The 26,163-nt window shown below is 51.5% G+C and overlaps 1 protein-coding gene across 2 annotated transcripts in view; it reads left to right on the forward strand.

Moving 5' to 3' along the window:
• Positions 1-26,163, forward strand: part of LOC140199285 (protein lifeguard 3-like) — a 97,569-nt gene that overhangs the window by 41,428 nt on the left and 29,978 nt on the right. The window contains exons 2-5 of one of the 2 annotated variants that reach the window (XM_072261082.1): positions 1,128-1,437; positions 22,633-22,733; positions 23,639-23,703; positions 25,710-25,763. In XM_072261082.1, the coding sequence (XP_072117183.1) occupies positions 1,179-1,437; positions 22,633-22,733; positions 23,639-23,703; positions 25,710-25,763 (479 nt within the window). In that variant the 5' untranslated portion in view covers positions 1,128-1,178. The remainder of the gene's footprint in view (positions 1-1,127; positions 1,438-22,632; positions 22,734-23,638; positions 23,704-25,709; positions 25,764-26,163) is intronic. The other variant, XM_072261083.1, reaches the window with a different exon arrangement.

The following is a 26,163-nucleotide window of genomic DNA, read 5'->3' on the forward strand; positions in this document are numbered from 1 at the left end:
AGTTCTGTCCCTGTCTCCTGTTACCTGAATGGTATGCAATTTGGAACTGAGTTCCCACGCGGCAGAAGATCTGAATCGGGATAATTATGAGGTCAGGCAGCATCTGTGGAGAGGAATAAACAGTCAGTGTTTCAGGCCAAGACCCTTCATCAGGACTGGACAGAAAAAGGGAAGAAGTCTGGGAGAACCACAAATACTAAGATACACAAAATACTGGAGGAACTCAGCAAGTCAGGCAACATCTATGGAGGGGAATAAACCATTCTTGGCCCAAAATGTTAGTTATCCATAGATGCTGACTGACCTGCTGAGTTCCTCCAGCATTTTGTGTGTATTACACTGGACTTCCAGCACCTGCAGGATCCCTTGTGTTCAAGATTACTATCTCTGACATAAGTTGTGAGACTTCTGTTTTGCTTCAGCAGTGCAATACGATGCATAAAACTACAATAAATTACAAAAATAATAAATAGTGCAAAAAAAAAGGATGAGGCAGTGTTCATGGGTTGATGGACCATTCAGAAATCTGATGAGAGACTGGAAGAAGCTGTTCCTAAAACGTTGAGTGTGTGTCTTCAGGCTCTTGTACCTTCTCCCTGATGGTGGCAATGAGAAGAGGGCATGTCCTGGGTGGTGAGGGTCCTTAATGATGGATGCCACCTTCTTGAGGCATGGCCTCTTCAAGGTGTCCTGGATGCTGGGGAGTCTGGTGCCCATGATGGTGCTGGCTGAGTTTGCAACTTTCTGCAGCTTTTTCTGATCCTGTGCAGTGGCCCCTCCATACTAGATGGTGATGTAACCAGTTTAGAATGCCTCTCCACGGTACGTCTGTAGAAATTTATGAAATCTCCTCAAACTCCTAACAAAGTATGGCCACTGACTTAATTCTTTGTAATTGCATCAATATATTGGGCTGAGATAGTGACACCCAGGAACTTGAAACTGCTCACTGCTGGTCTCCTCAGTTTCCCCTTCCTGAAGTCCACACACAATCAGCTCCATGGTCCTACTGTCGTTGAGTGCCAGGTTGTTGCTGCGACACCACTCAACCGGCTGAGCTATCTCGACCCGCTCCCGGCTACCTGAGTTCACTTTCACCTCTGTGTGCTCTAATTCCTGTTTTCCAGGGTGTTGCTGTTTGACGTCGGGACCAGGAATCGAAGAGAGTTGGGAACAGGATGACTACCCCGAGCGCTCCGCCCTCCTATGAGGAATCAGTCGACCCCTTGTATCCTCCTCCACACGGGGCAGGGTACCCTGCGTCCAGACCCTACCCACCCAATTACGGGCCTGCCTACCCTCCTGGGGAGAGCCTCCCATACCCCCCCGCCGGAACGCGGGCTACCCATCGAGCTTCCCCCAGCCAGGACCTCCCATTGGGCCCCCCGATGATGCCAACTCTCCCTCTGAATCCGACGTGGCCTGGAGGTAACTCGGGTGAGTGCTGAGGATGGGAGGGTTCTGTCGGGCAGTTCCCTGTTACAGGGGCAGATGGGACTACGAGAGCCGACCCTGAGTGTGGTGAGAGTGGGTGGGTTGGGGTAAGGTCGGTGGTAGGGAGGTATCCCATTTGGTGTTTCACACACCATACACGCTCCCTCATTTGGTCCCTTCTGCCCTACACTATTCCCCTAATGATCCCCATTGTCACCTTCCTGTGTTCTTCTGCTTATCAGTCTCCACATTCACCCTGCCTTCTCCACTCCGGCTCTATCGGCCATCATCGTTCGGTCTACTCCTCCCCTTCCCCTTTCTGCCCGTCACCCCTCACCACTCCATTGTTCACCCCCTCCTCTGTACCCGGGCCACCTTCCCTCTCCACCTCAGTCCCGATTCAGCATCTCAACCCTAAACATCAGGATATCACCCCACGCACAAAAGCTGCTTCATTCACTGGGTTCCTCTCGCAGTTTGACTTCAGCTCCAGATTTCAGCACCTGTGATCTCTTGTGAGTCTCTGTCTTGAGATGTTCCTCCCCAAACTCTATATAAAGGTTAACACCCTGATGGATATCCTGACATCTCTGTCTCTCTCCCCCCTCCCTCTCTCCCCCCTCCCTCTCCCCCCTCTCCCCCCTCTCCCCCCTCTCCCCTCTCCCCCCCCCTCTCCCCTCTCCCCCTCTCCCCCCTCTCCCCCCTCTCTCCCCCTCTCTCCCCTCTCCCCCTCTCCCCCCTCTCCCCTCTCCCCCTCTCCCCCTCTCCCCCCTCTCCCCCTCTCCCCCTCTCCCCCTCTCCCCCTCTCCCCCTCTCCCCCTCTCCCCCTCTCCCCCTCTCCCCCCCTCCCCCCCTCCCCCCTCTCCCCCCTCCCCTCTCCCCCCCCCTCTCCCCTCTCCCCCCTCTCCCCCCTCTCCCCCCTCTCCCCCCCTCCCCCCCCTCCCCCCCCCTCCCCCCCCTCCCCCCTCTCCCCCCTCTCCCCCCCCCTCCCCCCCCTCCCCCCCTCCCCCCCTCCCCCCTCCCCCCTCCCCCCTCCCCCCTCCCCCCTCCCCCCTCCCCCTCCCCCCTCCCCCTCCCCCCTCCCCCCCCCTCCCCCTCCCCCTCCCCCTCCCCCTCCCCCTCCCCCTCCCCCTTTCCCTCTCCCTCTCCTCTCCCTCTCCCCCTCTCTCCTTCTCTCTCCCCCCCCCTCTCTTCGTCTCCTCCCCCGTGACTCTCTGCCCGTCTCCCCCTCTCTCTGTCTCTCTGTCACTCTCTCTTCTCCCACCTCCTATTTTCACTCTCCCCGCTTTCCTGGGTTTCTGCTCCCAAACTTCTTTCCCCTTTGCTTTGCTTTGTCCGTGTCCTCCCCCCCCCCTCCCCCCCCTCCCCCCCACCACCACCACCGGTCTTTCCCATGAGCTCCAGTATTTATCTTCTGACGTCGGGAATCTCCTATGTTTGGATGAAGAATCTGTTGAGGGACGTCTCTAAGAGGAGAAATGAAAGTGGAAAAGTGTTCAGCACCAGTTGGCCACGGGGCAGAGGCCTGGCCAGGCCCTGTTTGACAACATATCCCCAGAGAGTGACACACCTATGATTCATGAAGTCTCAAAATAGTACAAGAAAGGCATTGTCTGGGGTGGGAGCAGCAGATGTAATGTGTCAGGCACTTTCATTCTATTTGAATGGAAGCCGGCACTTCGGCCCGTCTCTTCCATGCGCGCACGCGTTCTCTCACTCTCTCTTTCACTCACTCTCTCACTCTCTCACTCTCTCACTCTCTCACTCTCTCTCTCTCTCTCTCTCTCTCTCTCTCTCTCACTCTCTCACTCTCTCACTCTCTCACTCTCTCACTCTCTCACTCTCTCACTCTCTCACTCTCTCACTCTCTCACTCTCTCACTCTCTCACTCACTCTCTCACTCTCTCTCTCTCTCTCTCACTCTCTCACTCTCTCTCTCACTCTCTCACTCTCTCACACTCTCTCACTCTCTCTCTCACTCTCTCTCTCACTCTCTCTCTCACTCTCTCTCTCACTCTCTCTCTCACTCTCTCTCTCACTCTCTCTCTCACTCTCTCTCTCACTCTCTCTCACTCTCTCTCTCTCTCTCTCTCTCTCACTCTCTCACTCTCTCACTCTCTCACTCTCTCACTCTCTCACTCTCTCACTCTCTCACTCTCTCACTCTCTCACTCTCACTCTCTCTCTCACTCACGATGCTGAAGGAACTCAGCAGGCTAGGCAGCATCAATGGAAAAAATACAGTTGACGTTTTGGGCTGAAACCCTTCAGCAGGACTGGAGAAAAAAGGCAGTGGAGTAGATTTGAAAGGTGGAGGGAGGGGAGAGAGGGACACCAGGTGATAGGTGAAGGGGGAGGGGATGAAGCAAAGAGCTGGGAAGTTAAAAACGTAAACACGAGGAATTCTGCAGATGCTGGAAGTTGAAGCACATATCAAAGTTGCTGGTGAACGCAGCAGGCCAGGCAGCATCTCTAGGAAGAGGTACAGTCGACGTTTCGGGCCGAGACCCTTCGTCAGGATGTGTGGAGCTAGGGAGTTGATTGGTGAAAGAGACAGAAGACCATGGAAGAGTGGGGGGAGGAGCACCAGAGGGAGGCGATGGGCAGGCAAGAAGTTAACATGAGAGAGGGAAAGGGGATGGGAAATGGTGAAGGGGGTGGGGTGCGGGTGGAGGCATTACTGGAAGTTTGAGAATTCGATGTTCACGCCATCAGGTTGGAGGCTACCCAAATGGAATATAAGGTGTCGTTCCTCCAAACTAAGTATGACCTCATCTTGAAAGTGGTAGAGGCCACGGATGGACACATCGGCTGCCTGGCCTGCTGAGTTCCTCCAGCATTTTGTGTATGTCGCTCGCACTTCCAGCATCTGCAGATTTTCTCTTGTTTGTCTTCCATGCTGACTGCGGTGTCCACCAAGCTCGTCCCATTTGCCAGTATTTGACCCACATCCCCCTGTATCTTTCCTGTCCATGTACCTGTCTAAGTCACTGTTCTGTTTGTGGTACTGGGAGTCCGGCTGCTCGTGAATAACACACACGAGAGATGGAGAGGTAAGAAACAAACGTGTAGCTGTTTATTCTGCTTGTTAGTCTTTTACCCCAATGCTCTCTCACGTTACGTTCAGTATGTAACACACAGGGAAGTTCAACAGCATTCCCTAAGGGTCAAAATCTACATGAATACATGATGTATTCCCCCCCCCCCATTGTAAAGGTTTCTTTCCTTTCCCATACACAGACAAGCTGCTGAACTCTTAGCATTCAGTGGAGAAAAACTAAAAACATTTTTTTTTAAACTAGGGAGAGAGGATAGACTGCCTCTATTCCCAGACATAACCCTGGAGATTATTCTGCCCCATGTGCTTAGGGTTGGTCACTAAACCAGCGATTCAATCTGTCTGGAGGCTGCCTGTTCCTGTGAGGGTACAGCGATCTGGGGATGATGCCAAAGTCCTTTTATCTCTTGGCGGTGTATGTATAGATCTTGGCCTGGCTACTACATTGTCAGTAGGGGCCGCCTCAGAACCACGGGATGGGGGAGCACTGGCTGTGTCATTCGATCTTAATGAAGATTCTGCAGTTTTTGGCCCAGAGTCCTGTCCCATTTCTACAACTGGATCTGGATTGGTGAGCTTGTGTTGGTTTTTAATAGCCTCAGAAGTGGGCAACAGCTGATCACCATGCCTTCTTCAGATGTTGTTGTTACTCGTTTCCACTGTATACGACACGGACCAGTTTGTGCCACCACCATCGCAGGTATCCACTTTGTTTTAGAGATGAAGTTTTGGGCGAGTACTCTCTCTCCTGCTGTGAAACCTCTGCACTTCGCCTTGGCTCGTCTCTGTGTGAGGGTTCTCTGTTCACTTAGCACAACTCCATCATGGCAACCAGCCTCCATGGTATCCAAGACATCTTCAAGGAGCGATACCTCAAAAAGGTGGCGTTCGTTGTTAAGGACCCCCATCACCCAGGACATGCCTTGTTCTCATCGCTACCGTCAGGAAGGAGGTACAGAAGCCTGAAGATACAAACTCAGTGATGCAGGAACAGCTTCCTCCCTCATCTGCCCACCTGATTTCTGAATGAACATTGAACTCTTGAACACTATCTCACCTCTTCCCATTTTATTTGTTTTCAAATGTTTTCATTGTGAAGCAACATCAGCTTAACCACAACTGACGATGTCCTAAAGTACAATGCTTCTTTTTTCTTTTCTTTCTTATAACAACATAATGAAAGTCAAATGAATGTATGTACAGTAAACAAGCAAAAAGCAAAGGAAACCCTACCACACCTTTTTTAACTACTTTAATTTAACTATTTAAAATATGTGCACTTTAGTTCAGTTTCTTTATCTCTTTTATTATGTATTGCATTGTATTACTGCTGCAAAGTTAACAAATTTCAGGACATATGCCAATTAAAAAGAATTGAAAATACACGTGGACTTAGATGTTAACTGTCCTGTGCTATCACCAGTGGGATCATCAGTTGATCTGCCACCTGTCTTCTGGAGTTTCGACCCGCTTATGATCAAGACTCCCTCGAGGTGGTGGGCCGGCAGTGCTAAAGCACCACTTCCCTCTGGTGAGCTTAAAAACTTGGCATCTGCCTCTATCAGAGTTGTTGGTCACTTCCATCCAACAGATAGTCTGCTCTTCAGGTGTCTATGCAACTACTGAAGGGTTTGCAAGATATGTATACGCTGTCTGACTATCTGCCCTCTGGACATACTTGGTCCACACCCATGCTGATCCTTTCTCTGCTGCCTCAGCTACAGCCCTGCTAGTTGACTTGATCTCTCTTCTAGTGAAGCCAAGGTCACTCAGCCACTTCTGGAGAGTGAATGCAATAAACCCACAGCAGCCTACTTCGAATGGATAGCATGAGACCTTCCACCCTCTGTCTCTGCACTCTGATCTTAATTCTGCATACTTGGTTAACTTGTGCTCATGGGCTTCATCGATATTGTCTTCCCAGGGGACTGTGAGTTCACCAATAACCACTTCTCTACTGCTGTCAGACCATACGATTATATCTGGATGCAATGTGGTGAAAGCTATTTGCTCCGAGAAATTGGCTTTCCCGTCCAGGTCAGCCTTGACACACCATATGAAATCTGATTCTGATCTGTTTTTGTGTTTGGGGGTACAAGCAGGTGAAGCCGGTGCAAAGCTGTCTTTTCATCGGTGCAGTGGCTGGAGCCGTTTTGGTGGTGGTGTGTGGTGTGTTGCGATTTGTCAGCAGGCAAGTGCTAAGGTGCTGGTTGACGGATCCACTTCCCACTGAAGTCCTGAGGATTTGTTTCACTGTTTGTAAAATCGTTCAGCAAGAGGGATTAGTGGAGGGATGATATAGTGCCGGCTTGATGTGCTGAATACCGTTTGCTTCCATAAATGCCTGGAACTCTTCAAACAGGAATGGTCACTGGAAGCCCAAAACATCTAAAGATAGAATGTAGCTGCTCCATGCATTTTCCAGATGTAGTGCTCCATGGTGGCAACCCCAGGCCATTTGCTGTGTGTGTCCACTGTAACCAAGGACATGAGGCCTTCTACAGCTCCTGCAAGATCTATGTGAATCCCCTGCCATGGTTCTTCAGACCATTCCCATGGATGCAAAGGAGCAAGATGAGGAACATTTCTCACTCACTGACGAAGTGGGCGTGCTTTGTCCTCTTCAATGGTTTCATCTACTCATGGCCTCCGGGAGCCACTGTGTCCTGCGTGTAGCTTGTCAGGCACTTGCTTTCTAAATGGTGGAGGAACGACAACACAGTATCCCCATAGTAAACATCCCGCTTGGACTGTGAGCTCTCCTTTCCATTCATGAGTTACTGTGTCCACCACGTTAGTTAGAACAGGATCAGTACGTGTGCTGCAGTTATTGGAGCTGTAGATACTTCCTTGAAGTAACAATCTCATTTGGGGATAGCTCTGGAGCTGTAACAACTGAGGGAAGTCTGGATGGTCCGTCAGCACTCGACTGATCTCGGTTCTCCTGTGCTTTACGTTGTACTGATGTGCAAATAGAAACAGAGACATTTTCATTCCACTAGCAGCCAGGGAAGGAATGCCTGTATATGGACCAAAAATTGATGCCAAGGGCCATGATCTGTCAGTAGTGAAAACTGTCAACCAAAGAGGAATTGATGGAATTTCTTAACTCCAAAGAGTGCTTCCCCTCAATCTGGGCATAGAGGCTTTCTGCTTACTTAATGTCCTTGATGTGAAAACGATTGGATGCTCTTCACCTGGCGGCATGATATGTGAGATACTGCCCCCACACCGTAGGGTGATGCATGGCAGCCCAGCTGTATTGGCAGTGATGGGTTGAAGTGTGTGAGTCCTTCAGACTGTGACAAAGGTGTTTTGGCATATTTAAAAGCCTCCTCGCAGTGAGCTGTCCACTGTCAGCGTGTTGACTTACTTAAAAGCTCATGAAGTGGTTTCAGCATGCAAGCATGTTAGGAACAAACTTAGTATGTTAGTGGTCTTAAGAAAGATTTTAATTGACTTGCATTCACTTTTGGTGTCTTGTGAAGCCCTGAGTTGTTGGTCATATGGCCCAAATATTCAGGCAAAGGTTGAAGAAATTCACACTTGTCCTTCTGGACATTTAGTCCATTTTCCGTGAAACTCTGTGGTGCAGCATCCAAGTATTGTAGCAGCTCATGCTTATTTTTCCCAGTAATGAGTCAGTCATTTAAATAGTATTGTACCCCCGTCAATCCGCTCAGGATCTGGTCCATTGTATCCCCCGTCAACCCACTCAGGATCTGGTCCATTGTACCCCCGTCAATCCACTCAGGATCTGGTCCATTGCACCCCCTGTCAACCTGCTCAGGATCTGGTCCATCGCACCCCCATCAACCCACTCAGGATCTGGTCCATTGCACCCCGTCAACCCGCTCAGGATCTGGTCCATTGCACCCCGTCAACCCACTCAGGATCTGGTCCATTGTACCCCGTCAACCCACTCAGGATCTGGTCCATTGTACCCCCGTCAACCCACTCAGGATCTGGTCCATTGTACCCCCGTCAACCCGCTCAGGATCTGGTCCATTGTACCCCCGTCAACCCACTCAGGATCTGGTCCATTGTACCCCCGTCAACCCGCTCAAGATCTGGTCCATTGTATCCCCCATCAACCCGCTCAAGATCTGGTCCATTGTATCCCCCGTCAACCCGCTCAGGATCTGGTCCATCGCACCCCGTCAACCTGCTCAGGATCTGGTCCATTGCACCCCCGTCAACCCACTCAGGATCTGGTCCATTGTACCCCCTGTCAACCTGCTCAGGATCTGCTCTATTGTACCCCCGTCAACCCACTCAGGATCTGGTCCATTGTACCCCCGTCAACCCGCTCAGGATCTGGTCCATTGCACCCCCGTCAACCCGCTCAGGATCTGGTCCATTGTACCCCCGTCAACCCGCTCAGGATCTGGTCCATTGTATCCCCCGTCAACCCGCTCAGGATCTGGTCCATTGTACCCCGTCAACCTGCTCAGGATCTGGTCCATCACACCTCCGTCAACCCGCTCAGGATCTGGTCCATTGTACCCCGTCAACCCACTCAGGATCTGGTCCATTGTACCCCATCAACCCGCTCAGGATCTGGTCCATTGTACCCTGTCAACCTGCTCAGGATCTGGTCCATTGTACCCCCGTCAACCCGCTCAGGATCTGGTCCATTGTACCCCCGTCAACCCACTCAGGATCTGGTCCATTGTACCCCCGTCAACCCGCTCAAGATCTGGTCCATTGTATCCCCCATCAACCCGCTCAAGATCTGGTCCATTGTATCCCCCGTCAACCCGCTCAGGATCTGGTCCATCGCACCCCGTCAACCTGCTCAGGATCTGGTCCATTGCACCCCCGTCAACCTGCTCAGGATCTGGTCCATTGTACCCCCGTCAACCCACTCAGGATCTGGTCCATTGTACCCCCTGTCAACCTGCTCAGGATCTGCTCTATTGTACCCCCGTCAACCCACTCAGGATCTGGTCCATTGTACCCCCGTCAACCCGCTCAGGATCTGGTCCATTGCACCCCCGTCAACCCGCTCAGGATCTGGTCCATTGTACCCCGTCAACCTGCTCAGGATCTGGTCCATCACACCTCCGTCAACCCGCTCAGGATCTGGTCCATTGTACCCCGTCAACCCACTCAGGATCTGGTCCATTGTACCCCATCAACCCGCTCAGGATCTGGTCCATTGTATCCCGTCAACCCGCTCAGGATCTGGTCCATTGTACCCTGTCAACCTGCTCAGGATCTGGTCCATTGTACCCCCGTCAACCTGCTCAGGATCTGGTCCATTGTACCCCCATCAACCTGCTCAGGATCTGGTCCATTGTACCCTGTCAACCCACTCAGGATCTGGTCCATTGTACCCCCGTCAACCCACTCAGGATCTGGTCCATTGTACCCCCGTCAACCCGCTCAGGATCTGGTCCATTGTACCCCCGTCAACCCACTCAGGATCTGGTCCATTGTACCCCCGTCAACCCGCTCAGGATCTGGTCCATTGTATCCCGTCAACCTGCTCAGGATCTGGTCCATTGCACCCCGTCAACCTGCTCAGGATCTGGTCCATTGCACCCCGTCAACCTGCTCAGGATCTGGTCCATTGTACCCTGTCAACCTGCTCAGGATCTGGTCCATTGCACCCCGTCAACCCGCTCAGGATCTGGTCCATTGCACCCCGTCAACTCGCTCAGGATCTGGTCCATCGCACCCCGTCAACCCGCTCAGGATCTGGTCCATTGCACCCCCGTCAACCTGCTCAGGATCTGGTCCATTGCACCCCGTCAACCTGCTCAGGATCTGGTCCATTGCACCCCGTCAACCTGCTCAGGATCTGGTCCATTGTACCCCCGTCAACCTGCTCAGGATCTGGTCCATTGTACCCCCGTCAACCTGCTCAGGATCTGGTCCATTGTACCCCCGTCAACCCACTCAGGATCTGGTCCATTGTACCCCGTCAACCTGCTCAGGATCTAGTCCATTGTACCCCCGTCAACCTGCTCAGGATCTGGTCCATTGTACCCCATCAACCTGCTCAGGATCTAGTCCATTGTACCCCCGTCAACCCACTCAGGATCTGGTCCATTGTACCCCCATCAACCCGCTCAGGATCTGGTCCATTGTACCCCCATCAACCCGCTCAGGATCTGGTCCATTGTACCCACGTCAACCTGCTCAGGATCTGGTCCATTGTACCCCCGTCAACCCGCTCAGGATCTGGTCCATTGTACCCCCGTCAACCCACTCAGGATCTGGTCCATTGTACCCCCGTCAACCCGCTCAGGATCTGGTCCATTGTACCCCGTCAACCCACTCAGGATCTGGTCCATTGTACCCCCGTCAACCCGCTCAGGATCTGGTCCATTGTACCCTGTCAACCCACTCAGGATCTGGTCCATTGTACCCCGTCAACCCACTCAGGATCTGGTCCATTGCACCCCCGTCAACCCACTCAGGATCTGGTCCATTGCACCCCATCAACCCACTCAGGATCTGGTCCATTGTACCCCATCAACCCGCTCAGGATCTGGTCCATTGTACCCCCGTCAACCTGCTCAGGATCTGGTCCATTGTACCCTGTCAACCCGCTCAGGATCTGGTCCATTGCACCCTGTCAACCTGCTCAGGATCTGGTCCATTGTACCCCCGTCAACCCACTCAGGATCTGGTCCATTGTACCCTGTCAACCCGCTCAGGATCTGGTCCATTGTACCCCCATCAACCCACTCAGGATCTGGTCCATTGTACCCCCGTCAACCGGCCCGCTCAGGATCTGGTCCATTGTACCCCCCGTCAACCCGCTCAGGATCTGGTCCATTGCACCCCGTCAACCCACTCAGGATCTGGTCCATTGTACCCTGTCAACCCGCTCAGGATCTGGTCCATTGTACCCTGTCAACCCGCTCAGGATCTGGTCCATTGTACCCCCATCAACCTGCTCAGGATCTGGTCCATTGTACCCCGTCAACCCGCCCAGGATCTGGTCCATTGCACCCCGTCAACCCACTCAGGATCTGGTCCATTGTACCCCCCGTCAACCCGCTCAGGATCTGGTCCATTGTACCCCCCGTCAACCCGCTCAGGATCTGGTCCATTGCACCCCGTCAACCCGCTCAGGATCTGGTCCATTGTACCCCCGTCAACCCGCTCAGGATCTGGTCCATTGTACCCCGTCAACCTGCTCAGGATCTGGTCCATTGTACCCCCATCAACCTGCTCAGGATCTGGTCCATTGTACCCCCGTCAACCCGCTCAGGATCTGGTCCATTGTACCCCCATCAACCTGCTCAGGATCTGGTCCATTGTACCCCGTCAACCGGCCCGCTCAGGATCTGGTCCATTGTACCCCGTCAACCCGCTCAGGATCTGGTCCATTGTACCCCGTCAACCCGCTCAGGATCTGGTCCATTGCACCCCTGTCAACCCGCTCAGGATCTGGTCCATTGTACCCCCGTCAACCTGCTCAGGATCTGGTCCATTGTACCCCCGTCAATCCGCTCAGGATCTGGTCCATTGTACCCCCGTCAACCTGCTCAGGATCTGGTCCATTGTACCCCATCAACCCGCTGAGAATCTGGTCCATTGTACCCCGTCAACCTGCTCAGGATCTGGTCCATTGTATCCCCGTCAACCCGCTCAGGATCTGGTCCATTGTACCCCCATCAACCTGCTCAGGATCTGGTCCATTGTACCCCCGTCAACCTGCTCAGGATCTGGTCCATTGCACCCCCGTCAACCCGCTCAGGATCTGGTCCATTGTATCCCTGTCAACCCGCTCAGGATCTGGTCCATTGTACCCACGTCAACCCGCTCAGGATCTGGTCCATTGTACCCCATCAAACCGCTCAGGATCTGGTCCATTGTACCCTGTCAACCTGCTCAGGATCTGGTCCATTGTACCCCATCAACCCGCTCAGGATCTGGTCCATTGTACCCTGTCAACCTGCTCAGGATCTGGTCCATTGTACACCCGTCAACCTGCTCAGGATCTAGTCCATTGTACCCCCGTCAACCCGCTCAGGATCTGGTTCATTGTACCCCCGTCAACCCACTCAGGATCTGGTCCATTGTACCCCCTGTCAACCTGCTCAGGATCTAGTCCATTGTACCCACGTCAACCCGCTCAGGATCTGGTCCATTGTACCCTGTCAACCTGCTCAGGATCTGGTCCATTGTACACCCGTCAACCCGCTCAGGATCTGGTCCATTGTACACCCGTCAACCCGCTCAGGATCTGGTCCATTGTACCCCCGTCAACCCGCTCAGGATCTGCTCCATTGTACCCCGTCAACCCGCTCAGGATCTGGTCCATTGCACCCCGTCAACCCGCTGAGGATCTGGTCCATTGTACCCCTGTCAACCCGCTCAGGATCTGGTCCATTGCACCCCGTCAACCCGCTCAGGATCTGGTCCATTGTACCCCGTCAACCCGCTCAGGATCTGGTCCATTGTACCCCGTCAACCCGCTCAGGATCTGGTCCATTGTACCCCCGTCAACCCGCTCAGGATCTGGTCCATTGTACCCCGTCAACCCGCTCAGGATCTGGTCCATTGCACCCCGTCAACCCGCTCAGGATCTGGTCCATTGTACCCCCTGTCAACCTGCTCAGGATCTGGTCCATTGTACCCCCGTCAACCCACTCAGGATCTGGTCCATTGTACCCCCATCAACCTGCTCAGGATCTGGTCCATTGTACCCTGTCAACCCGCTCAGGATCTGGTCCATTGTATCCCCGTCAACCCACTCAGGATCTGGTCCATTGTATCCCGTCAACCTGCTCAGGATCTGGTCCATTGTACCCCCGTCAACCCGCTCAGGATCTGGTCCATTGCACCCCCGTCAACCCGCTCAGGATCTGGTCCATTGTACCCTGTCAACCTGCTCAGGATCTGGTCCATTGTACCCCCGTCAACCCGCTCAGGATCTGGTCCATTGTACCCCGTCAACCCGCTCAGGATCTGGTCCATTGTACCCCCTGTCAACCTGCTCAGGATCTGGTCCATTGTACCCCCATCAACCCGCTCAGGATCTGGTCCATTGTACCCCGTCAACCCACTCAGGATCTGGTCCATTGTACCCCGTCAACCCGCTCAGGATCTGGTCCATTGTACCCCATCAACCCGCTCAGGATCTGGTCCATTGCACCCCATCAAACCGCTCAGGATCTGGTCCATTGCACCCCCATCAACCTGCTCAGGATCTGGTCCATTGTACCCCCGTCAACCCGCTCAGGATCTGGTCCATTGTACCCCCGTCAACCCGCTCAGGATCTGGTCCATTGTACCCCCTGTCAACCTGCTCAGGATCTGGTCCATTGTACCCCCGTCAATCCGCTCAGGATCTGGTCCATTGTACCCCCGTCAACCCGCTCAGGATCTGGTCCATTGTACCCCCGTCAATCCGCTCAGGATCTGGTCCATTGTATCCCCGTCAACCCGCTCAGGATCTGGTCCATTGTACCCCCGTCAACCCGCTCAGGATCTGGTCCATTGTATCCCGTCAACCTGCTCAGGATCTGGTCCATTGTACCCCGTCAACCTGCTCAGGATCTGGTCCATTGTATCCCCCGTCAACCCGCTCAGGATCTGGTCCATTGTACCCCCGTCAACCCGCTCAGGATCTGGTCCATTGTACCCCCGTCAATCCGCTCAGGATCTGGTCCATTGCACCCCCTGTCAACCTGCTCAGGATCTGGTTCATTGTACCCCCGTCAATCCGCTCAGGATCTGGTCCATTGTACCCCCGTCAACCTGCTCAGGATCTGGTCCATTGCACCCCGTCAACCCGCTCAGGATCTGGTCCATTGTACCCCGTCAACCCGCTCAGGATCTGGTCCATTGCACCCCGTCAACCCGCTCAGGATCTGGTTCATTGTACCCCCGTCAATCCGCTCAGGATCTGGTCCATTGTACCCCTGTCAACCTGCTCAGGATCTGGTCCATTGCACCCCCGTCAACCCGCTCAGGATCTGGTCCATTGCTTGCAGAAAAAGTGCAGGAGCCGAGGGGATGCCAAACAGAAGCCTTCAATACCTGAACCTTCCTTTGTGAGTCACTGTGGTTAACAGTTCCTGGGACTTTGACTCCACATGCATCTGCAAGTATACTTGACACAAGTCCATCTTGCTAAATGTCCACCCTCTGGCCAATACTGCAAAAAGGTCATCAGTGAGGGGAAGCGGATATTGTTCAGCCATAAGAACTGGGTTAATGGTCACCTTGGAGTCTCCAGTAAGCCTTAAAGACCCATCCTTTTTAGGACAGGAGCCACTGGAGATGCCCATTTACATACACATACTGGTTATAACACCTCACTCTGAACCAGTCTTTCCAACTCAGCCTCTACCTTTGGTTTGAGGGTGTATGGAATATGTCTTGCCTGCAGGCACTTGGGTGTTGTGTCGGGCTTAACAGTGATTCCTTTCATACTGCCAGTTCTCCGTTGAATGCTTCTGCATGTTTCTTCAATACCTGTTGTGGACCAGTGCTCCCACCAGTCAAGTTCACTTGGTGCCAGTTGGGTTTGAGCTGCTCCAGAAGTGCTGGATAACTACCTTTAACAATGTACAGTGGAAGTGTCTTTCTCTGTTTGTTAGTCTCCACAGTAATGTGCACTACTGCCCTCACTGGAAAAACCTCACCAGTGTAAGTCTTTTAAAGTCAACCTTGCCCCTTCTGGGGTGAGAAGCTGCAATTTCTCCTTGTAAGCTGTCTCTGAAACCAGCAATACTGCAGCCCCCTGTGTCCGCCTGCATCATCACTGTGGCTCCGTCCAACGGTGGGGTCACCCAATAGCCATCTTTGTGTCCTGAAACAGATAAAACACGCAAAGCTTCTCCAACCACAGAGTGAGAGTCTCTCAGTCCATCCCCCGTATGCTCCATCTTGTTTATGTGTTTCTTTTTGTTTTTCCAAAAGTAATTTTTCTTTATTACATGGTTTTTGGTTGATAATTTTTTTTTACTTTTACAGGCCCATTCACTATGTCCTTCCCTGCCACAGCTTCGCCAATCTAAGTCCTTATACCAGCATTCTTTTGCTGAATGCTCAGCTTTGCCACAACGGTAACACATTGCCAATAGGTGTCTTATTCTTAAAGTCAGGGGAAATTTTATGAACTGTCGAAGATGCGTTTAACAGCTGTGCATCTTTACCTGCCATCTCCATTGATGTACTAATCTCAATTGCCGTCTGTAATGTTAGTCTGCTGTAAGGAAACAATTCTGAACTGCCTCATTACGTAGACCACATACAAGTCTATCACGTAATGTGTCATTCGGCGAATGCCCAGAATCACAGTGTTCAGACATTTCCTTCAGCACCACCACAAAGTCTATGAAATCCAAACCTCTCAACAATAATCAAAGGTTTAGGTGAATAATGGTTCTTTAAGACTTAAACTATGTCCTCACAAGGCTTATCGCCAAGTTTAGCAGGTTGCACTCGACTATGTAATAAATTAAATGTTCTTGCACCCATCACAGTCAGAAAAGTTGGAACGAATATCATCTGAAATTTGACTTGCCAATGTAAAATATTCAAAGCTTTCACTTCCACTTCCTCTGGCAGCTTGTTCCATATCTTGAACCCCCTCTGGGTGAAAAAGATACTCCTCGGGTTCCAATTAAATCTCTTCCCTCTGACTTTAAACCTGTGCCCTCTAGTTCTTGATTTCCGGCCTTGCGAAAAAGACCGTACATGTTCAGTCTATCTATGACCCTGTTAGGGGTGCAGTGGAGTTTTACCTGGATGTTGCCTGGATCGGAGATCATGTCTTATGAGGATAGGTTGAATGAACTGGGGTATTTCCCCTCAAGCAAAGGAGAATGAGAGACGACTTAATAGAGGTGACATGATGATAGAGACTTTTTCCCAGGTCAGAAATGGCTAATACAAGGGAGCATATTTTAAGGTGATTGGAGGAAAGTATAGGGGGGATGTCAGAAGTAACTTTTTTTACATAGAGAGTGGTGGATGTGTGGTACGCGCTGCCAAGAGTGGTGGTAGAGGCAGATACATACGGTACATGTAAACTCTTAGGTAGACACATGGATGAAAGAAAAGTAGAGGGTCATGTGGGAGGTGTTATGTTCTTAATAAAGACAACTTGCAAGGGTAAAAGCACTAGAACTGCTTTATTTAAGATTGTCTTCAGCTCACCCACATTTTACTCGAGACCTTCAGTCCACCCAAGCACATTTGTGCCCTGTTCACTAACGTCACTTCCAGTTCCGGGTGAACAGCCCCGCTTGCCCACTGGGGCCTGAAGTTCTTTATTCACACATAATAATACATCCTCCCCCTTTAAAGTAAACACAATACTATGGCCTCATAAACCTGCAAGAAACAATGCCTTCCAACAAAGATATAACTTCAAATGTGATGAGCAAATACTGACCCTTGTTCACTCGGCAACTCTTAATCAGTCTCTGAGGTGGGTTGATGGTCCTTTTCGGTCTGCTGTGTTTCTTCACAGGTATATTGCTTTCACTTGCTGTGTTAATGTTTTTGAGACTTCTGAGCAGGTTTGTTTTTCACATCTGCTGGCCCCTTTGGTGTACTGACAGGTGACGTGTCATAGCTATGGATTGAAGCTTGTGATCATAGATCCACGTGTTCCTTCTCAGAGGTGTTCCTTGTTCCATCTGGATCTGGTAGGAATGTGGAGCAGCTTCCTCTTGCTTATATCCTTGCATGGACCATGAGCCAGAATCGTGATCTCGCATTCATACTTGATCTCCAGGCTCCAAGACTGGGAGGGTTTTTGCAGTCATGTTGTGATACTGCCTTTTGTTTCTCTTTCCCTTTACTTTCGCCAATTTGACCTTGTGTGCTGCTTTAGGTGTCAATAGGCTTTTGTGCACTGGAAGCTTAGTGTGTTTGAGTCGACCCATCAGCATTTGGGCTGGTGAAAGGCCATTCTGCAGTGGTATACTTCTATAAATCATCAGACTTCTGTGGAAATCTTCTCTTCCATCTGGCACTTTCTTCATGAGACCCTTCATTACCTTGACCAAACTCTCTGTTAGGCCATTAGATTTTGAGTGGATGTTGGCTTGAAGTTGCTCTTTATGTAGAAACCCCAATCATTTGTAGAGGGTTCAAATTTACAACACGACAATTGTGGACCATTGCCTGATACCACCTCACACGGAACCTCCATACCTCACAAACACAGCTTTCAGGAGGGTGATGACTGCTTTGCTTTATGTTGATTGCAGTGTTGTGACCTCTGGGTATATTATTTGGAAAAGTAGTCTGTTATAACAATACAACTCTTCCCATTACATTTAAACAAATTCATTCCAACTCTGAAGTACACCCTGTTTGGTACAGGATGTGGTGTAAATGATTCTGCTTGCTGCTTTGGTCTGTAGGTAAGAAATATCTCATGTGAAGCAGTGGTCTGGCTGATGTCTTGGTTTATTTTTGGCCATTACATCACTTCACAAGTTCCTTGTTTAAACTTTTTTCACCAAGATGCCCTTCACGTGTCTTCTGGAGCATTTCCTTGCATAGCGACTCTGGAATTGCAAACCCATTCGCTCTGAAGACCATGTCTTCCACTACTGACAGTTCAGCTCTGCATGCCCTGTGATCTTGAATACACTCTGGTTGTTCTCAGTTGCTAGCCATCCTTTCTGTATTGTCTGTTTGAGTACTTTCATTGTTTCATCTGTCCCCATGGCTGTCCGAATCTTCTCTGGTCTATTGGAAATCCTGGAATGGAGGCGACAAAGATTTCAACATAGGCCTGTATATTGCATTAATCTCTTAGTCACTGTTTTCTTTCTTGATGACTGCTCGAGACAACACATTAACAGCAAACGTATATTTTTTCGGTGTGTAGATCACCTTCACGTCATATTTCTGCAGCCTTATCAACATGCACGGTATCCTCAAGGAAGTGCCCAGAAGTGTGGCAACACTTGTATGCTGCCCCCAGCACATCCTCGGGCTGTGTTTTTTTGTGTTGTCCCAAATTATACATCTTATACTTTATACTTTATTGTCGGCAAACAATTGGTACTAGAACGTACAATCATCACAGCGATATTTGATTCTCCACTTCGCATTCCCTGCTTCACATATTAAATATTAACGATATTAAAAATAGTTAAAATTAGTAAATATTAAAAATTTAAATTATAAATCATAAATAGAAAATAGAAAAATGGGAAGTAAGGTTGTGCAAAAAAAAAAACCGAGAGGCAGGTCCGGATATTTGGAGGGTACGGCCCAGATCCGGGTCAGGATCCATCAGCAGTCTTATCACAGTTGGAAAGAAGCTGTTCCCAAATCTGGCCATACGAGTCTTCAAGCTCCTGAGCCCTTCAAAAGTGTGTTGGCTGGGTGGGTCGTGTCCTTAATTATCCTGGCAGCACTCCTCCGACAGCGTGCGGTGTAAAGTGAGTCCACGGACGGCAGATTGGTTTATGTGATGTGCTGTGCCGTGTTCACGATCTTCTGCAGCTTCTTTCGGTCTTGAACAGGACAGCTTCCATACCAGGTTGTGATACACCCTAGAAGAATGCTTTCTACGGTGCATCTATAAAAATTAGTGAGGGTTTTAGGGGACAGGCCAAATTTCTTTAGTTTTCTCAGGAAGTAAAGGCACTGGTGGGCCTTCTAGGCAGTGAACTCTGCTTGGTTGGACCAAGTCAGGTCATTTGTGATATTGACCCCGAGGAACTAAAAGCTTTTGACCTGTTCTACTTGCGCACCACCGATGTAAATGGGGTTGTGTGGTCCGCTACCCCTTCTGAAGTCAACAACCAATTCCTTCGTCTTGCTGACATTGAGGGATAGGTTATTGTCTTCGCACCATGCCACCAGGTTCTTAATTTCCTCTCTGTACTCAAACTCACCATTACCCGAGATATGGCCTACAATTGTTGTGTCATCAGCAAACTTATATATTGAGTTTGATGGAAACTTGGCTACACAATCATGGGTGTACAGTGAGTACAGCAGGGGGCTGAGTACACAGCCTTGTGGGGCACCGGTGCTCAGAGTGATTGTAGAGGAGAGCTTGTCTCCTATTTTTACAGCCTGGGTCCTGTCTGTGAGGAAGTTGAAGATCCAGCTGCAGATCTGAGTGCTAAGGCCCAGGTTCCGGAGCTTAGGAATCAGTTTATTTGGAACGATGGTATTAAAAGCAGAGCTGTAGTCAATGAAAAGGAGCCTTACATATGCATCTTTATTCTCCAGGTGTTCTAAGGAGGAATGTAGGGCCAGAGAGACGGCATCTGCCGTTGACCTGTTGCTCCGGTAGGCGAATTGCAAAGCGTCGAGGTTGACTGGTAGGCTGTGGTTGATGTGTGCCATAACCAATCTCTCGATGCACTTCATAGCAATTGATGTCAGAGCCACAGGTCGATAGTCATTCAGGCATGCCACCTTGCTCCTCTTCGGCACTGGGATTGTCGTTGCCTTCTTAAAACATGAGGGGATCTTAGACTGAAGCAAGGAGCAGCTGAAGATGTCAGCAAACACTCCAGCTAGCTCGCTTGCACAGGCCCGGAGAACCCGTCCCGGGATGCCATCTGAGCCCGTCGCCTCCCTTGGATTTATCTTCAGGAGCGCCCTTCTAACGCCCTCCTTGGTGATGATGAATCTCAATGCCACCAGGTCCGGTTCATCCGGAGGGAGTGGGATGCTCCTCTTCTGTTCGAATCTTGCGTAGAATACGTTAAGTTCGTCAGGAAGAGAAGTGTCACAGTTATTGATATTCCCAGCCTTTCCTTTGCGCCCAGCGATCTCATTTAGACCCTGCCATAGTCTACTGGCATCCCTTTGGTTAGCCTGGGCTTCCAACTTGGCTCGATATTGCCTCTTGGTGCCCTTAATGGCTTTCTAGAGTTCACGCATGGATTCTGTGTAGTGACTAGTAGCGACTGGTATCCCCGGACCTAAAAGCCGCAGCTCTAGCCTTTAAAAGGGACTTGACCTCATAATTCATCCAAGGTTTCCGGTTAGGGAATATCCAGATCGTCTTGCGAGACACACAGTCCTCTGTGCATTTCCAAATAAAGTCCGTGACAGCTGAGGCATACTCATCTAGGTTAGCTGCCGAGTCCTTGAATACTAACCAGTCCATCGATTCAAAGCAGTCACGGAGGACCTCATCCTTTTACTCCGTCCAACGCGACACTACTTTTGACATCGTGACCTCCCGCTTCAGTTTCTGTTTGTCAGCCGGGAGGAGGAGTATGGCCTGATGGTCTGATTTTCCGAAGTGAGTTCGTGGGACGGAACGGTAGGCACCCTTGACTGCTGTGTAGCAGTGGTCAAGTATATTCGGACCTCTAGTGGGGCAGGAGACATGTTGGTATAACTTTGGCAGCGCCTTTCTGAGGTTGGCCTGGTTAAAGTCCCCGGCTGTAATGAGCAAAGCCTCCGGATACCTGGTCTCAAGTTCACTGATGTTGGCATACAGCATGTACAGAGCACACTCCACGTCCGTCTGGGGGGGAATGTAGACGCTATCAGTATGACTGAGATGAATTCCCGTGGCAGATAGTAGGGACGACACTTCACCGACAGCTGTTCCAGGTCCCGGCTGCAGGAGCTTGTCAGTGCCACTGTGTCCAAGCACCACGCAGTGTTGATCAGTAGGCAGACACCACCTCCCCTCGTCTTGCCCGAAGGCACAGTGATGTCCATCGGATGGATCGAAAATCCCTGCGGTCGGATGGCACAGTCGGGGGTGGCAGGGGAGAGCCAGGTCTCAGTGAAACAATACACAGCAGTTCTGCATCTCCCTGCAGTAGGTGAGTCTCCCTTTAAGATCATCCACCTTGTTCTCTATGGCTTGCACATTAGCTAGTAGGATGGTGGGCATAGGGGCCCTGAAGCCCCTCAGCTTCAATCTGACCAGCAGCCCAGCTCTTTTCCCACGCTTCCTCGGTAAGTAGTGCATCTTTCCAGTTCTCCATCGATGCAGTGTGTTGTTGACAGCTCTTTGATGTTGGCGGGTCGCATCGTCGTTGGGTGCTCCAGGTCGGGCCGAGTAACGAGGGAGGCTCCGCTGCCACTTCAGCTGCCGGGGACCCGGGCTGTTGATTGGGTCGGGCCCCAAAGCCAACACTTAATCCCGGAGGGCCGGGCTCCTGGTTGAAACAAGTCCGTAGACCGAGTCACGGTTGCGGAGGCCTCCGCTCCAGTCAAACCTCGGGCTCGATTTCCGAGGTCGGCGGCGGATGCCTCACTTCCGGCAGCTGTGGATGGCCACCAACGGGGCTTTACGGTGGTCGCTCCGGGGAAGCGTCTGGGGCAACTTGAGGTTTCCGCAGTCACTTCTGTGTGGTCGTCTGCTCCGGAGAGGTGCTGGTCGGAATGGGCCGTGTCTCCAAGTGCTCCGGCACAGTAGCAGACCGTGAGTCTCTGGGAACGTGGTGGGCCTCGTTGGTCGGGTCCAGGTGCGGTCCGGAGTTTAAGAAGCAGTTCTGGTGCGGTGGTCTCCAGCTTCACCAGGGTGTTGTTAATCTTTATCTTTCTAAATTGGAGGTTTAGAAGGGTTTCTTGGGTATTGGATAGTGGAGAGGGCAGTTTGCTCAGGAGAGCACACGCTAAGTCGCCAGTTACTGGCGCCATCTTTTATACCATTTCACTGTCTGTATAGATGTATGTGCGACAAAAAAACTTAATTTTAAATAACAATGCAGAATAAAGTGTAAAAGCCTGTGAAAAAGGTGCAGTGCAGGTAAATGTTAAAGTGCGTGATCATAACGAGGTAGATTGTGAGGCCAAGTTTCCACCTTATTGTACAAGAAGTCACTTCCACAGTCTGATAACCACGGGGTAGAATCTGTCCTTGAGCCTGGTGGTACATGCTTTCAGGCTTTTGTATCTTCTGCCCAATTGGATGGGGGATGGGGGAGAAAAGAAAATGAGTGAGGTGGGAGGGGTCTTTGATTTTGCTGACTGTTTTGCTGAGGCAGTGAGAAGTGCAGAGTCCATGGAGGGGAGGCTGGTTTCTGTGATATGCTGAGCTGTGTGCAGAACTCTCTGCAGTTCCTTGTACAATAAGATGAACTTGACTACGTAGTTTCTTGCCGTTAGAGATGGGTGTGTTTACGGTTGGTTGGATTGGTGGGTGTGGGTGGTGCTGGAGAGGGGTGGTTTGTGGGTACAGCACTGACTCTCACTCACCTCTCCCTGTTCCAGGACCTTATGGGAGCTCCACATCCAACCCTGAGGAGGGTAACGAGGGCTTCACCGCCAGCTCCTGGGACGACCGCAAGGTTCGACACGCCTTTATCCGCAAGGTGAGAACAGGCCAGGCAGCGGGTGGGGATGCCAGGCGGGCGTTGCCATGGAAATGGTGGAGCTCCCTGCCACCCAACGAATGGGGACTGGGAGGTGGGGTGGTGAGATGATTGGATCGTTGATGTGTGATGGACACTGTAACCCTACTAATGTCAATGACTTCCCTTCCTTCCACCTGTCCCCCCCCCCACCTCCAACACCCCCTCACCCAATCACTCACCTTCCTCCACCCCTCCCCTCCCGTGACCTCTTCCTCCGGCTCACAACCCTGTCTCTCTCTATCTTGCTCTTCACTCTCTCTCTCCCTCTCACTCACCTCCCACAATCATCCATTCCCTCTCTTCTATATCCCACCCTTGCCCTCCATCGCTTTCCCTATATCACCTTCCTGCTAACCCCTCTCGCCTCCCCTCTCGCCTCCTCCCCTCTCGCCTCCCCTCTCGCCTCCTCCCCTCTCGCCTCCCCTCTCGCCTCCCCTCTCGCCTCCCCTCTCGCCTCCCCTCTCGCCTCCCCTCTCGCCTCCCCTCTCGCCTCCCCCCCTCTCGCCTCCCCTCTCGCCTCCCCCCCTCTCGCCTCCCCCCCTCTCGCCTCCCCCCCTCTCGCCTCCCCCCCTCTCGCCGCCCCCCCTCGCCCCCCCTCGCCCCCCTCGCCCCCCCCTCTCCCCCCCTCTCGCCCCCCCCTCTCGCCCCCCCCTCTCGCCCCCCCTCTCGCCCCCCCCTCGCCTCCCCCCTCCCGCCTCCCCCCTCCCACCTCCTTCTCACCCTCTCCCACCTCCTTCTCACCCTCTCCCACCTCCCTCTCACCCTCTCCCACCCTCCTCTCACCCTCTCCCACCCTCCTCTCACCCTCTCCCACCTCCCTCTCACCCTCTCCCACCTCCCTCTCACCCTCTCCTCCACACTAGGTGTACTTGATCCTCACAGCCCAACTGTTTGTCACCTTTGGGATTGTGGCTGTCTTCACGTTCAGGTGAGACGTTACCTCGGCCGTCCTGAACCTCCCCAGTGACCCATCCCACAGACACCACGATTCCACAAACGTGATCCTGCAAGGATGGGTGATGCCTCCTCAGAGTTGTTTGGCTGAGGGAGAATCACCTACCCAACCCTCCTTCCCTCCCCTCTTCCTCAGGACTGGCTGGGAGAATCAATTTCATTGGAGCAACACACACAAAGTGCTGGAGGAACTCAGCAGGTCAGGCAGCAGCTATGGAGGGGAATGAACAGCCACTGTTTCGGATTGAGGCCCTTTGTCAGGACTGGAAAGGAGGGGGAAAGCCAGAAAAGAAGGTGGAGTAAAAGCTGGAAGGTGATAGGTGAGACCAGGTGAGGGGGCTAGTGGATGGGTGGGGGAGGGGTGTAACATGAGAAGCTGAGAGGTGATTGGTGGAAGAGGTGAAGGGCTGAAGAAGAAGGAATGTGATAGAGGAGACTGGACCATGGGAGAGAGGGAAGGAGGATGGACACCAAAGGGTGGTGATGGGCAGGTGAGAGGAGGGGAAGGGATAAGAGGACAGCCAGAATGGGGAATGGAAAAGAGAGAAGGAGAAGAGGAGTGAAATGACCAGAAATTGGAGAAATCAATGTTCATGCCATCAGGTTGGAGTCTACCCAGGGGAAATATGAGGTGTTGCTCCTCCAACGTGAGAGCAGCCTGTTATGGCAGCAGAGGAGGCTGTTGATCAACATGTCAGAATGAAAATACTTAGTAAAATTGAAATGTTTGGGCACCAGGAAATCCTGTCTGCTGTGGATCACAGATAACTGGCGATTGTGACCTGGTGAATATGTGACATCCTCCAGCGTTGAAAAACCTAAGCTCTGAAATATTTAAGATGAATTTTATTTGACACATGTAGATTGAAACAAGCAGTGAAATGTATTGTTTGTGTCAACGCTGACACAGTTTGAAAATGTACTGGGGGCAGCCGGCAAGTGTCTGCATGCTTCCAATGTCAATATAGCATGCCCACAACTTACTAACCCTAACCGTACAGACAGCAGTGGGAATTGAACCAGGGTCACCTGTGCTATAAAGTGTTATGCTGACTGCTACTTCACCGTGCCACCCTGCTGAACGCAATCTCAATACGTGTAATACGCGGTCTGGGTCTCTGTTACGGACACATCACCGTGCCAAGGTTTGTAAAATACGCTCCCAGTCCGTACTTGACACAGACAGTCCCAATGCCTGGAAAATGCGGTCCGGTCTGTGTGCCCTAGAAACTCTGTCCCAATGCTTGTAGAGCACAGTCCTGCGGTCTGTATGGGCAGCACGGTAGCCTAACGGCTAGTGCAGCGTTTTACAGCGCCAACACTCAACAGCTTGGGTTCAATTCCTATTGCTGTGTGTAAGGAGTTTGTATGATCTTCCCACGACCCTGTGGCTTTCCTCCCAGATTCCAAAAACATCCAGGTTCGGGTTAGCAAGTTGTTCTATGTTGCATGGCGACAATTTTCAAGATTCAACATTTCTTTCTAGTACACAAGTGTAAAGGAGAACAAAATGATTGTTGTACCGGATCTGATGCAGCATAAAAATCACAACAAAAATAAAAACACACAAACAATCTGATAAAAACAGGTAAATATTGAGTGACGCTGGCGGGCTGCCACGGACTTTTGGCCATTGACATGTTTCACTATGTTTCAATGTACATGTGCCCAATAAGTAAAGCTAGTCTTCTCTTCAAATCAGAATGCCAAGGTTTGTAAAACACCCTTCCGGTCTGCACTCGACGCAGGCAGTCCCAAAGCCTCTAAAACGTGGTCCCGGTCTTTGCCTTGCTCGTCCGTTACATGTAAGGCTCGGTCCTGCGATGTAAAACGAAGAGGGTTTTGGAAAGGGTACAGGGGAGGGGTTGTAATCTGGAGGTGTGCCGTAGCCACCCTCCCCCTCCCCACGCCTGCGAGGGTGCGTTTATAAGCTGTGCATCTGTTATCTCTGTTTTCTTATGCCTCTTTATTCTCCAACAGTGAAACTGTCCAAAACTTCGTTCAGAAAAACTCGGCCATCTACTGGGCAGCGTAGTAAGTAGCAGAACTGCAGAATCCATTGCAACACAGCCCAACGTGGCCTCAGCTACAGCGAGGTTACACACACGCAGCCGTCTAGAAGCTGGCCATTCAGTCCATCTACTCCCTTCTCACCAACCTCCTCACACCTACTTAACATCCTCACTTCTGCCATCAGCATCTCCTTCAGCCCTGGTGTTTATCCAATAGCTCGGCCATTGTTCCCAGTGGGAGCGAGCTCCCCATTTCCCAGGGGTGAGCTGGGGATGGAAGTTTCTCCTGAATTCCCGATCAGATGTATTAAAGATCCTTGGAGGCTACTAGCTCAGATCTCATCAGCAAATCAGAGCGTCCACCCTGTCAGCATTCCTAATCTTGGCTCTTGTAGCTCTCTCTCCCACTCTCTGTAGTCTGT

The sequence above is a fragment of the Mobula birostris genome, chromosome 6 (assembly GCF_030028105.1).
Source record: "Mobula birostris isolate sMobBir1 chromosome 6, sMobBir1.hap1, whole genome shotgun sequence".
Classification (NCBI taxonomy): domain Eukaryota; kingdom Metazoa; phylum Chordata; class Chondrichthyes; order Myliobatiformes; family Myliobatidae; genus Mobula; species Mobula birostris.